The following is a 15,234-nucleotide window of genomic DNA, read 5'->3' on the forward strand; positions in this document are numbered from 1 at the left end:
AGGATCTAATCCAGGACCAGCTGTTCTTTCCAACTGGTTTAAGATGAGTATCTTAATGGCGATTTCCACCACAGAACTAGGGGGGCGATGACCAACCTGGCTGATGGTGCTCATGGCCCTCATGTAGCTCTCGTTTCGGGAGCGAAATTTGGGCGAGGCCAGCAGGCCGGCCGGGTCCAGACTGTCCAAACTGCGGTTGATTGAAACCTCACTCACCGCTCGCAGGTAACTGTGACTCCGGATCTGCAGCTTGGGGGAATGGGACTCCGTACTGATCCTGCAAGCAGAAAGAGAGCGTGAACAGGTGTACAATTTAATGAGGGGTGAGAATGAAATGAGAGGTGAGATTACTCTTGTAACTCACACTCATTCATCATGTTCCTGTGTTTTCTCATACTCATTAAAATTGACCTAAAAACAACTTTGTTATGCGTGTATGTGTGTGTTAGCGTATTCTTCAAATATCTGAGACCAATGTAAACATGAACTCTTGTACTTGTGCACTTGAAAAGACACACATCCACACTTGTACAATACTTGTACAATTAGTACTAGCATTCAACTGTTTATTTTTTACATGAGGATGGGCATTCGGGTCCTTGAAATATGAACATAGAAATGCATTAAAACATGAACACACACAAACACACATTCTATCCCTCCAGGTCGAGTCAATCTTAATTATGGATGTGGCTCTTAAAATAGTATGCAGTAACAGCAAGTAAAAACACACATTATTCATTCTTCACTGGAGTGAGGAATGTGGAGAGAGAGAGTAAAAGAGAAACAAAGAGGAAAGAATGCAGGAAAAGTGCAAGAATAGATTAAGAGGAAGAGATGACATGGATGAAATCAATTACAGCAGCAAATAATGAAATAACACAACAAAATAGTAAAAGTTCACTGAAGTGTACTGTGAGGAGGGAAGGATACCGGAGAAAAATAGGACAAATTCTCATTAAATGCTATTACTTCAGGACCTCAGCTTCTGAAATAACAGTTTTCACATTATATGTTTTTTATTTTAATGTAAATAATTTATAATAAATACACATTTAAACTATTATATTTTATATAAACTATTGTATAATTTTATAAACATAATTCAATCAGAAACTTTACAGTTCATTTTTAATATAATTTATTATAATTTTTTTGGTTTTGGTTGAAGTTTGGTTTGCTGCATTTTTGTGCCTTGACAAAAATTTGGCTAATACAAAAAAAAAAACACGTACAAATGATAAATTGTAGATATGACTCACGGCTTCATTGTAAGTCTGTGGAATGGTTTTGAAGAAATAAAGGAAATATCTGTCTATAATGAGCACAGGCCTCAGGGGATTGCATTATTCATTATATAACACAATTTTTTTTTTCATTTCTTGGGATATACATGTGGTTGTTTAAGCACACATGATCATGAGTGTGTACATCTACTGTATTACTGTGAGTCTGAATGGAAAGTGTGCTTATGTGAATACATTTCCACTTCTTTTATTATGTATTATTTATCAGTTTCATGCATGTGTGTGTGTGGGAGTAGGTATATGTGTGTTTGAATGTGTGTGTCCATGTTCGAGTTCAAGGCACAATGCTCTGATATAAATATTCAATGCTGCAGCACTTCCTGTCAAGCAGAAAAAAGATAAAGAGCCCATCACAGGGTCCCTATGCAGTGTTCGCTGCTCCCTACACACTGAACATTATTCAATCAGAAACTTTACAGCTCATTTTTAATGTAATTAATATTAAAAATATTAAAAATTATGGCGTTCATTTGGAACGCCATCATCATGCACATTAGGAGTCTGATAAAAAAAAAAAACATATCAGGCATAACATTATGACCACCTTCCTAATATTGTGTTGGTTTGCCTTTTGCTGTCAAAACAGCCCTGACCCGTCGAAGCATGGACAACCACTAGACCCCTGAAGGTGTGCTGTGGTATCTGACACCAAGATGTTAGCAGAAGATCCTTTAAGTCCTGTAAGTTGTGAGGTGGGGCCTCCATGGATCCGACTTGTTTGTTCAGCACATCCCACAGATGCTCGATTGGATTGAGATCTGGGGAATTTGGAGGCCAAGTCAACACCTCAAACTCGTTGTTATGCTCCTCAAACCATTCTAGGTGCATTATCCTGCTGAAAGAGGCCACAGCCACCAGGGAATACCGTGTCCATGAAAGGGTGTACATGGTCTCCAACAATGCTTAGGTAGGTGGTACGTGTCAAAGTAACATCCACATGGATGGCAGGACCTAAGGTTTCCCAGCAGAACATTGCCCAAAGCATCACACTGCCTCCGCCGGCTTGCCTTCTTCCCATAGTGCATCCTGGTGCCATGTATTCCCCAGTTAAGCGACGCACTCGGCCATCCACGTGATGTAAAAGAAAACGTGATTCATCAGACCAGGCCACCTTCTTCCATTGTTCTGTGGTCCAGTTCTGATGCTCACGTGCCCACTGTTGGCGCTTTCGGCGGTGGACAGGGGTCAACATGGGCATCATGACTGGTCTATGGCAGTCTACGCAACAAACTGCGATGCACTGTGTATTCTGACACCTTTCTATCAGAACCAGCATTAACTTCTTGAGAAATTTGAGCTACAATAGCTCATCTCTTGAATCGGACAACACGGGCCAGCCTTGGCTTCCCATGTGCATCACTGAGGCTTGGCCGCCCATGACCCTGTCACCGGTTCACCACTGATCCTTCCTTGGACCACTTTTGATAGATACTGACCACTGCAGACCGGGAACACCCCACAAAAGCTGCAGTTTTGGAGATGCTCTGACCCAGTCGTCTAGCCATCACAATTTGGCCCTTGTCAAACTCACTCAAATCCTTAGGCTTGTCCATTTTTCCTGCTTCTAACACATCAACTATGAGGACAAAATGCTCACTTGCTGCCTAATATATCCCACCGAATAACAGGCGCCATAATGAAGAGATAATCAGTGTTATTCACTTCACCTGTCAGTGGTCACAATGTTTTGCCTGATCAGTGTATAATTAAATGAAATAAATAAATGAGTAAATAAACGTATATATTACATCTATCACGAGTATATTCAAAGTTGAAATTATTCATGGACTTTTAGTTTGCATTCTCACTCTTCCTGTGTTTTCCTTCTTTTTAATCTGTTTCCTTGGTTTCTGATTGTTCTACACCTGTGTCTCATTATGGGCATTAACTCCTGTGTATTTTATTTCTTATGTTCTTCCTACTCATTAGCCTTGAGCTGTGTTCGAAATTGAATAAGTTCACTCGATAATGTACACAATGGTTTCGGACACCACTTCAAATGGCTGTCCCCTCAAATACTGCCCTATTAAAGGGTATAGGGGGCGATTTCGGACACGGTCATTGTCAGGTCTTGTCCTTACTCTTGTGTTAGGCTGCTACAGTTATGTTGGTATGTGATTGGTTAATCTGTGTGATTCCAGTATCTTCATCTACCTATTCCTTATTAATTGTTGAATCTAGATCCTGTGTTTTAAATAAGTCTCTTACGCTCACAAAGCCTGCATTTATTTGATCAAAAATACAGTAAAAAGTGTAATATTGTAAAATATTATTACAATTTCAAATACATGTTTTCTATTTTAAAATGTAATTTCTTCCTGAGATCATCATTACTCTCTTCAGTGTCACATGATTCTTCAGAAATCATTCTAATATGCTGATTTGGTGCTTATTATTATCATCATCAATGCTGAAAATTGTTGTGCTGCTTAATATTTTTGAGGAAACCATGATACTTTTTTCAGGATTCTTTAAAGAATAGAAAGATCAAAATAACAGCATTTATTTGTAACATTATACATTTCTTTCCTGTCACTTTTGATCAATTTGATGCGTCATTGCTAAATAAAAGTATTCATTTCTTTCAAAACAAAAAAAATCTATATACTTCAATTATTACACCAAACTGATGAGCATCTGCTGTTGTCAAAGTGAAAAGACTCGCTTTAAACGAATGCTGTGTTTGCAAAACTGACACACAAAAGCGCACATTCACACACACAGAACCAAAAGTGTTGTGTTGATTCTCTTTATAATGCAAAACAGCTTGCTCTCATGAATAAGTCTGTGGGATAAAAGTGACTCACTTCATTGTATATAGTCTAAGTAGGATATGTTGTCACTGTATAGTAGTCACAACTATAATAGCAATACATATATGTGAGGTTTTAACATAAATAAGAAAAACAGAACTCAAAATCAGTTCCTACATTAAAAAAAAGACCTATTTTCGGATGATATAACAGTGCGCAACTAAAAAAATGTCGGTAGGAACTTTAAAGGCACAGGAAAATTCCCTTTGAAATGACTTTGTTCTATTGAATTTTTAATAAAGGGGAGAGTGAAAGGATTTCACTGTAGTGGTAAGAGTCTCAGGACACTGAGGGATTTTATATGAAATTGCACAGAGTGTGTATGCGTTTGTGTGTGAACAGAGGTGGGGTTTGAGGACGAGACTACACCCTCTCTAGAGACACATCCCAACAGCACTTAGAGATGCGGAGTGGGTTGAGCGCCTGTAAAATAACATGTTTAAAATGACCCCAGAGAAAATGATGGTTCATTGAAATTGCAGACGGATCGGTGGGCCCACGCACCTGCAAGCTTTATGTATACACAGAGTACATGCATTTGATTTCCCGTGTGATTTCATGCCGGCAACATGCACAAGCTAATACTTTTCCAGACTCACTTGAGTGTGGTCATCTCGGTGAGGGAAGGCTGAGTGGCTTTCAGGTAACTCGCTCTCCGGGCCTGGACTTTGGGTGAAGGTTTGGGGCTGCAGTCCGAGTCTCCACTGTCCTCTTCTGCCATAGCCTTGATGTAGCTGCCGCTCCTCATCCTCCTGCACGGGATCTCATCATCCTGACCCACAGACGAGAAGCCACCCCACTCATCCTGAGGAACCTGCACAGACAGAGAGAATGTTAGCTTCTCATAAACACCTTATCTGTCTGTAACACTGAATAATAAATACAAGCAATAAAGCAATTAATGATGTATTAGATAATAGAGAATCCATATGATCATTCAAACATTCATTTAGAAACAGCTGCAAATGGTGTTTTAATGATCAATATGTTTATATATAACCATGGTTGCAGTGTTATTTTAGTATTATTTATAAACTGCTATAGAATTTATCAATACTTTATTTTTATATTTTCAGTTTTCATTTAAAGTTTAGTTTAAAGGATTAGTTCACTTTAAAATGAAAATTACCCCAAGACCATCCTAGATGTATTTGACTTTTTCTTCTTTGAACACAATCGTAGTTATATTAATAAATATCCTGTTGCGTCCAAGCTTTATAATGCCAGTGAACAGGGGTAATGAGTTTGAAGCTCAAGAAAGTGCATCCATCCATCATAAACGTACTCCACACGGCTCCAGGGGGTTAATAAAATAAACTATCTAGCTTCCGCCAGACCACTTTCCGTATTCAACTTACGAAGAAGGTATAATACCTCTCACTGTTAAAAACGCTTACGCTACATCCAACGTCTTTCATATTCAACTTACGAAAAAATTCGTAACATCTACGTAATTGACTCAACATCGTATTTCATAAGTTGAATACTGATGACGGTCTGGCGGAAGCTAGATATTTTACTTTATAACTTGTTAAATATGGATATTTTTCTAACACAAACACATCGCTTCACTTCAGAAGGCCTTTATTAACCCCCGGAGCCGTGTGGAGTACATTTATGATGGATGGATGCACTTTCTTCAGCTTCATACTCGTTGGTCCCGTTCACTGCCATTATAAAGCTTGGATGCGTCAGGATATTTATTAATATAACTCAGATGGTGTTCATCAGAAAAGAAAGTCACGAGTTGGACATATGATGGAGTATGTCAGTGCCAAATACACTCCTTCCGGATTTGGATTTGGCCCCGTATCACGTCATAAAGGGCAGAATTCCTTGTATGAGCACTTCTCCCTGATAACCTTTTTCAGCATCCCAAAGAACCCAGCATTAAGGGAACAGAGGATGCAGTTTGTTTTTCCACTGCGTGTGTGTTATATACACTTTAAATAATTCTATTTAGCTTTAATTGATTTTTATTTCAGTTTTAGCAAATACTAGAACTTAAACTAATTTATTTCAGTTAGTTGCCAAGGGAATATTTCTAATTTGTGTTTAAGCACTTATTTGGTATTATCAAATAAATTACAATTATATAATAATAATTGTTCTGAAAACAGCTGTTATGGTGTTGAACCAGTAGTGATTGGTTTATATGAAGTTAATTATATATAAATGCATATAAACACTAAAATTGAAAACTATTAAGTTTTTATTTTTATTTTTTAAAGTTTAATTGTTGATCACTTTTAAATACTGATGAAGAAACTGAAAATGTATAAAACTAAATAGAAATATTTATAGAATCAAATAGAAATATACAAATATACTGTAAAAGTTAAATGGGTGGAAACTTGATGATGATTTGTTTCATATATATATATATATATATATATATATATATATATATATATATATATATATATATATTATATTATATATATATATATATATATATATATATATATATATATATATATATATATATATATATATATATACATACAGTACAGTTCAAAAGTTTGGAACCACTAAGATTTTTAATGTTTTTAAAAGAAGTTTTGTCTGCTCACCAAGGCTACATTTATTTAATTAAAAATACAGTAAAAACAGTAATATTGTGAAATATTATTACAATTTAAAATAACTGTTTTCTATTTGAATATATTTCACAAAGTAATTTATTCCTGTGATGGCAAAGCTGAATTTTCAGCATCATTACTCCAGTCTTCAGTGTCACATGATCCTTCAGAAATAATTCTAATATGCTGATCTGCTGCTCAAGAAACTGCTCAAGAAATTGCTGCTAAAAATCTTAGTGGTTCCAAACTTTTGAACTGTACTGTATATTATTATATATATATATATATATATATATATATATATATATATATATATATATATATATATATATATATATATATATATATATATATATATAACACAGTAAAATCCCCAGAGTTAACTCAACTCTGCTCGGAGTACATATGGTCCCTCTCTAAATAGTGTTAAAGTAACACAGAAGCAGAGTTAAAGTTAATGAGATAATTAAGCAATTAATAAGGCTGTGACTGAAGTCAGCTGTAGTTCTTGTGTTTCTCTTTTCTTCAGTGATTCTGCTTGTTAACAGCAGGTGTTCATCACTAATGCACAATCATCACTTAATTAATTGTTTAATTATCTCATTATCTTTAACTCTGCTTCAGTGTTACTTTAACACTATTTAGAGAGGGACCATATGTACTCTGAGCAGAGTTGATTTAACTCTGGAAATTTTGCTGTGTACAATTGTTAGTACATATGTTTATGATTAAAATGTTTATAAATTTATATCAAATATTTGCATTTACTAAATATATTATTAATCTATTTTCCTAATTCTAATAAACCATTTGCAACTGTTTAACAAGCTACATATGTCCTAAACCTTATACATATGCATAATATTTCATTTCAACTGTCCACGAATAAATTATGTGCTGATCAGTGTTTTAAAGCCATACAAACACACTTTATGAATGACTAACTGTTAACTAATACATCACAAATGCTTAATGTGCAATTATTCTAAAAAATAATTAACCAGAAACCCTCCGATCTGAACTATAAATGATGCAGCTATGACTATAACTTCTCAATCTCTTTCCACATTATCTCTATAACACATAAAACCTCTTAGATTCATCATATAATACACTCTTAAAAAGCTAAAAGCGCATCCTGGCATAACACGCATGGCCTTATGCAACCCGTACCCACACACGAACACCTGCTGCTCCCACTACAAAACACAATATTGACTTCTGCACAGCCAACATCATTATCTGAAAACGATCTGGAAAACATTTTACACCCACTTGCACTATTCATGTACAACACACGTAATGTGCACTTCTCAAACCCTCACCTCAAAAGCCTCTCACCTCTCTGAGATGAATAACAATCATTTCATATTATCCAGCACGACTCTGCTTCTTTTAAAATCTTCCATTTTTACTGGCCAGTGAAGGAGAACTATAGTAAGCCCGGCTGCAGGCTCACTGTGTGATGTGCGTCGCATGCTAACGCAATTCTTTCACACGTTTCCCTCTTTTTCACACGCTCTAACTAGGGGGAGAAGCCAACAACCTTTCCTCCGTCACCGAAAACAGAAGAGAAAGGGGCACAAAGACAGATATTGTTCAGACCAGGGGAAAGGATCCATTCTCTGTGGAATGCTACTTTTTTTAAAGAGTAGAGGATGGAAATGAGGAAAAGGTGCAGAAAGAGAGAGCGACAGAAAGGAAACAAAGTACCTGAATGTTACTTTTATGGGCTCTTCTTGAAAAATCTGCTATGAAGCTATGAAGATGACCGTGACCTTAGTGTTAAAGTAGCTATTGCCATACTGGCAACTAAGCCGTCTAAAGTTACCCATGTCTTACAGTCAAGCTAACTCTATTACCAGACAGACTCTCATTACTGCAGATGGGGGCTCAGATATGGGCACTTTGGCAGTTCTCCTTGGAGTTCAGCCTTTTTATTTAGTTCCTCTATCTTACCGGACTCCATTATCTGTAACGTCTTCTCTTACCCTTCCTCTCTTATTCTCTCCCTGACTCTCTCCCACATTCACTGTAGTCCCTTCCCTTACTTTGCATTGTAAAAATGTTATATTGTTACATTTATCCAATTAGTTTTTTTCATGAGTAAATTAAATTTTGCATCACTTTGATTTACACATTAAAAACAGCACACACACACATACACAATATATATATATATATATATATATATATATATATATATATATATATATATATATATATATATATATATATATATATACACACACACACTCCTCTTTCCCTTTCTGTGTTCTCCATCACTTTCTTTTTCCTGTGAATAACTGTCACATAGGGAGCAAAAGAGACTGAGAGAGATAGCAGAAGGACATACACAAAATCCATTTTTTTCATCTTAATCTTCACACAAACAGTCACTGATCTCCAGGGCTGCGGGCAGAATTTTTTCTCAGTTATCCTTCATTTATTTGTTTATGATCTCTCTATCACACAGCCTTAGTCCACACCAAAGAAAACAAATCACAAGCCGTGGTCTCTGAGTTCATTTTAATCTGTCACAGTGCCACTATTACAGTCCTGACTCCTGAGCATATGTTAAAACATTCACACACATTGACATTATAAGGAAACATTCACACAGGACATGTTGTTGCGTTTAAAACAGCTAGACAAAGGCCTAATGGAATAAAACAGAATGCAGGTATCTTTAGATGCTGAAAAACAACTTTTAATTTGACGTGACAAAGGCCACGTCGCACCAGTGAGACACATTGCAATGGGCAACATCTACATTAATCCGGAGACATTTGAAAACAGAGTTTTCATTTAAAAACGCTCCCCATCCACAGTAGCGTTTTCAAGCATTTTCCAAAAGTTCCACACTGAGAAAGAGGAAGACACATTGCAACAGCCAAACACGACCATCTAGCATGTTTTCATTAAAAAAACTATTAGAAGTAATCAAGACCAGTCATAATGTCCACAGGTGTGTTTAGCTATTTGTCAAACAAAAACAGTGAGATGCATCACAATGGTCAATGGCATCCCTCTAGCACAGGGCTCTTCAACTGGTGGCCCGCAGGCAAAATCCGGCCCGCCAATCATCTTCATCTGGCCCGAGGGCACCCCAACCTCCCTCCTCCTCTTTTCCTGGCGGTGCGGCTTTAGCTATACGCTTATATATGCACTGTTCGTACCATGCACGCTCCTCCGACTGACCAGAGAAACGTTTTCCATGCGAATATTTCAGCAGTTATTATGCGTGTCCCGTATTTCTGTCGACTGAACCAGCGATACCGATCATTCGTGAATTAGTCACTGAATCATCTGAAGTTGTTTCTCGGTCAGAAACAACAAATACAGAACAAATAACTCTGTTATCATGTGTTTCACTAGTTTACATTAAACTACGCAGCACGGTCCAGTGGATAACAGAATGAAAGCTTAAAGGAGCTGCGTTTATCCCTGGTACCGGGCACCATTATTAAACAGCGTTGCGACATCCAGTGAGAAGCATTTCAATTCGACACACACCTCTCGGTTACAAACCTCAAATCACTTGATGATTAAACTAGTTTTAAAGGTGCCCTAGAACTTTTTTTTAAAAGATGTAATATAAGTCTAAGGTGTCTCCTGAATGTGTCTGTGAAGTTTCAGCTCAAAATACCCCATAGATTTTTTTTAATTAATTTTTTTAACTGCCTATTTTGGGGCATAATTACAAACGAGCCGATTTCAGGTTGCGGCCCCTTTAAATCGCCCCCTCCCGAGCTCTCGACTCTATCACAGCATAAACAAAGTTTACACAGCTAATATAACCCTCAAAATGGATCTTTACAAAGTGTTCATCATGCATACTGAATGCATGCGTCAGATTGTGTGAGTATTGTATTTATTTGGGTGTTTACATTTGATATTGAATGAGTTTGAGGCTATGCTTTGTGGCTAACTGGCTAACACTACACTGTTGGAGAGATTTATAAAGAATGAAGTTGTGTTTATGCATTATACAGACTGCAAGTGTTTAATAGTGAAAATAGCGACGGCTCGTCTCCGTGAATACAGTAAGAAACGATGTTAACTTTAACCACATTTAACAGTACATTAGCAACATGCTAACGAAACATTTAGAAAGACAGTTTACAAATATCACTAAAAATATCATGTTATCATGGATCATGTCAGTTATTATTGCTCCATCTGCCATTTTTCGCTGTTTTCCTTGCTTGCTTACCTAGTCTGATTATTCAGCAGTGCACATCCAGACGTTCTGCCCTTGTGTAATACTAACTTCCCTTGTGTTATGCCTCAATCATGGCTGGCATATGCAAATATTGGGGACGTACACCCCGACTGTTACGTAACAGTCGGTGTTATGTTGAGATTCGCCTGTTTTCCGGAGGTCTTTTAAACAAAATGAGATTTATATAAGAAGGAGGAAACAATGGAGTTTGAAACTCACTGTATGTCTTTTCCATGTACTGAACTCTTGTTATTTAACTATGCCAATATAAATTCAATTTTTAATTCTAGGGCACCTTTAAAACGGATGAAACAACATTGACTGATGCCCCAACAAGACTGATGAGGAAAATCCAGCATTAGCATCAGTTCTGGCAGGTTATGTCAGTCAAGCTTGCATCAGCTGACTGTCAGGTGACTTACGTCTACCTATAGGAATACAACACCTATCACAGCACCCACATATAAGCTCAGTATTATCAGCAGCTATTGCATTTCTCAGGAGCTAATTACCCTCCTCCATCCCCAGCTCCTCCTCTCTTCAGTCAGGATTGGCCTTATGATTCCCCTGAATCAGACTAATTCTTGAAATATGTGTACATGTTAAATTATTGACATTATATCTGCATATGTTGGTTCTGTTCTGTTTACCCTAGGGGGGTTATTACTGCTCTCCCTGCTCTTATCCATGCTAGGCTGCATGGATGCGCAGGGAGTTCTTGCCCAAAACAGAACCGTACTGCCAATACAAACTCTATGCAATTATCAATCATATTTGACAATAGTGGTCCTGACATAAACAGGAGAAACATGCCATGAATAAAGTTAGATTACTTTTAAATCCCAAAATCACCACCCTTACAAACATTTACCATGAATAAACTGTAGTAATTTACCATGGTTTGTGGAAATGTGGAATATTTATATTGAATACTATGTTATAGCCATTTATATTGCAATATATTTATTAGGTTGGGAGGGCAATACATAATTAATTTCTTTGTGAAGGTTTGTATAGTTGCATTTTTTATAGGCCTATATAACATATCATAATATAATATCATTTGACAGTGGTAGTGAGTAGTCATGTATGGTTTTACCTGTGGTTACCAAGTCTCACTGTCAGAATATTCTCATTTAAGCCTATAATAATTATAAATAAAATAATCCTTACCAATAACACCCCCTCGAATCTGGCCCTCAAATGAAACTACTTGAAGAGCCCTGCTCTAGCATATTGTCATAGAAAAACAGACTGTAAAATATATATCTACAGGAATTTTCCATACTGATTTTTCGCAACTAACAAACAGCTAGATGTATCATAGTGGTCAAATATGTCCATAGAGTATGTTTTTACAAAAATATCAATTAATATTAATTAATATTAATCAAGACCTGTCACAATGGCCAAAGATGTCTGTTTAGCCCTTTTTCATAAAAAACAGCAAGCTCACAATGGTCAAATACTTTGGCCCTCGAGATCCACTTTCCAGCAGAGTTTAGCTCCAACCCTAATCGAACACACCTGTACAAGCTAATCAAAGTACTTCAGGATCACTAGAGTGCTTCTCAAATGGAAGACTGCATCCTAGTGAGGCTGAGTCCTTCCTTGTCAGGTCCTTTAGAGGTTTGTAGGCTATCAACTTTAAATGCTAGATTGAGACGGTCTATCTGTCATTTAGCACTTTTTCCATACAAAACTATTAAAAAAATAGAGATGCATCACAACAATCAAAGACATCCCTCTAGCACTGTCATAGAAAAACAATTAAAAAACAGCGAGGCGTATTGCAGTCTGGCATAGAAAAATTCATAGATTTTCATAGACAATTTTAAAACCCAGCAATATCCATCAAAATGCACACGTTATCAAAGAAAAACAATTACAAAACCGACAGATGCAGGACAAAGACATGCATGGAATATGTCCACTCTTCACAAACATGCAAACACAGCAGAAAGATCATGCACTGAAAGATGGGAAACGTGGAGAGTGATGAAGCACAAGATGAAAAGAATGATGAGGAGATGTCACACCTTCCACACCAGAAAAACCAAATGCACATGACTCCTCAGCACAAATGCATTAGTTGTGGAATCCAACTTAATGACACTGATGGGAATAGCAATGATGATGATGGTCATGGTGACGAAGAAAAGCAAAATCTCTCTCCTACCTGTAAAAATTGGCAGGTTCGTCCCTGCTGGCAGGTCTGTGCTTTGACTAGGGCTTTATCGATATTGACCGTGGCCTTCTGGTACACCTCTCGGGCCCTGCTCACCGTTAGCGTGCTGGACCAGGAGCTCTTCTTGACGAGCGGCCCAGCCTGGTCAACTGCCGTCGGGCCTCCAAAAGTCAGAGCGCCTGTGGGATTGGAGCATGTGGAGCAACTTCCAACATCGTTGTTGCTGCGTGAGGTCTTCAGGGACGAGCGTCCCCCTCCTAGGGTGTTGTAGCTTTGTCCCAAGAAGTAGTGGGACTGGGATTTGTCCGGATGGCGACCCATGGTCATGACTCCAGAGGGTTGATGCTGGTGGTAGAGGCAGATATCTCTGTCCAGAGTGTCGTCTGAGCTCCAGTAACCCGACCCGGGCGTCCGTGCCCGAGGTTTGGGCTCGGAGCGACTGCGTTCCTTGCTCTTTCCCCGCTTGTTGCTTGACGGCTTGTGTAGGGTGCCTATAGTCGTGGAGGAAACGTTCGGGTGGGATGCAGCCGTAGCCATTGCATCGGCTGGGATGGCGGGGTCATTTCCGTTGAGGCTGCGCTGACCAGGACCTTCTAGGGAATGGGATTTGGTGAACAGCTTTTGGACAGAGTGTACGAGGTGGCGTATACGCCCAGGACTGTCGCTGCGCTGGTGCTCCAGTGCTGCTGTCCGTTTGTATTGCAACGTGTGATACCCATCCTTCCTCACTGGTTGCTGCTGGTCGAACTTCTCCAGCAGTGACGGGGGGATGGAAGCCGAGCCACAAGGGCCACACCCACCCCCAGTTCCCCCGGCTATGCCCCCGGGTCCCACATAGGGCACAATGGCGCATTCGCCCTTAAACTCATGATGTGAGCCGTGATGTCGGCGTGGAAATGTGCTGCTGGCCAGATCAGACTGGCACCCATAAAAGCCCTGATCAGTCGTGTGGGATGGGTTGAGGACATAAGGCCGTCTGTCGTGGCGGAGGGTCAAAGACTCGTAGGACGGGTCGCAGTGTGTGAGTGTGTGGTGGTGGCTACGGCTGGAGGGCAAGCCTTTCATCGTCATCCTGATGCACACACCCTCTCACAGCCTCATCCACACACACTGTGCCTACTGCAGAAAGACAGATGGACAGAGAGACAAGAGGGCCAGAAAGTAACGTAGAGGACGAACAGATTATGTGAAATAATGAAAAACAAGAGGAACAAAAGGAGAGAGAAACAAAAACAGAGAGGGAGAGAAAGAAACAATATATGTTAAAGATTCAGTTCATATTTGAAACTACATAGTGTCCACAATAGAGGACTGATCTTCAAAAAAACAGTTTTTAACCATTCAGGGTGTGATGTTTCATCCAGACCACCATGACTCATAATAAAATAAAATAATTAATTGGTTTGAGTAGGAAAAACTTAAATTAAACAAATTAGTTCTCAAATCAACTTTTATGAGTATTTAGCACTTTCTTTTCCATTCAGGTTCACAGAACAGATATATTTTAAGTAAACTCAACTGCTTCATTATTTTGAGTTTTATGAACTTATTTCTTTTAATTTAGACAAACTTAAGTTTAACTTAAACTGGGCTGGGATTTCTATTTCCCAGCATGCTTTGCCCATGGCACTCGAAACGTATAATGCTAAAATGCTAAAATTAAGTGTTATACAATGTTTTTTGTGCAAGACTAATGTTAAGTGGGAGATTTAGTTGTGATTAATGTTTTGTTATGCTAATTTAGAAGAGTTTGTTAATGTGGGTTTTTGGAGAGTCATGGTATCAAGTGGTGCATGCAGCTTGGTTTGTGAGCAAGTATGTTAAAGGAACACTCCACTTTTTTTGAAAATAGGATCATTTTCCAACTCCCCTAGAGTTAAACAGTTGAGTTTTACCGTTTTCAAATCCATTCAGCCGATCTCCGGGTCTGGCGGTACCACTTTTAGCATAGCTTAGCATAGTTCATTGAATCTGATTAGACCGTTAGCATCTCGCTCAAAAATTACCAAAGAGTTTCGATATTTTTCCTATTTAAAACTTGACCCTTCTATAGTTACATCATGTACTAAGACCGACGGAAAATGAAAAGTTACGATTTTCTAGGCTGATATGGCTAAGA

The 15,234-nt window shown here is 38.3% G+C and overlaps 1 protein-coding gene across 5 annotated transcripts in view; it reads right to left on the reverse strand.

Moving 5' to 3' along the window:
* Positions 1 to 15,234, reverse strand: part of dlgap1b (discs, large (Drosophila) homolog-associated protein 1b) — a 174,618-nt gene that overhangs the window by 53,969 nt on the left and 105,415 nt on the right. For 3 of the 5 annotated variants that reach the window (XM_048174520.1, XM_048174521.1, XM_048174523.1), the window contains exons 3-5: positions 13,107 to 14,234; positions 4,720 to 4,934; positions 97 to 277 (exon numbers count right to left, since the gene is read on the reverse strand). In XM_048174520.1, coding sequence (XP_048030477.1) covers positions 97 to 277; positions 4,720 to 4,934; positions 13,107 to 14,186 — 1,476 coding nt within the window. In that variant the 5' untranslated portion in view covers positions 14,187 to 14,234. Of the gene's footprint in view, positions 1 to 96; positions 278 to 4,719; positions 4,935 to 8,043; positions 8,164 to 13,106; positions 14,235 to 15,234 lie in introns of those variants that run through there. The other 2 variants (XM_048174522.1, XM_048174524.1) reach the window with 2 other exon arrangements.

The sequence above is a fragment of the Megalobrama amblycephala genome, linkage group LG22 (assembly GCF_018812025.1).
Source record: "Megalobrama amblycephala isolate DHTTF-2021 linkage group LG22, ASM1881202v1, whole genome shotgun sequence".
In the NCBI taxonomy this organism is placed as follows: Eukaryota; Metazoa; Chordata; class Actinopteri; order Cypriniformes; family Xenocyprididae; genus Megalobrama; species Megalobrama amblycephala.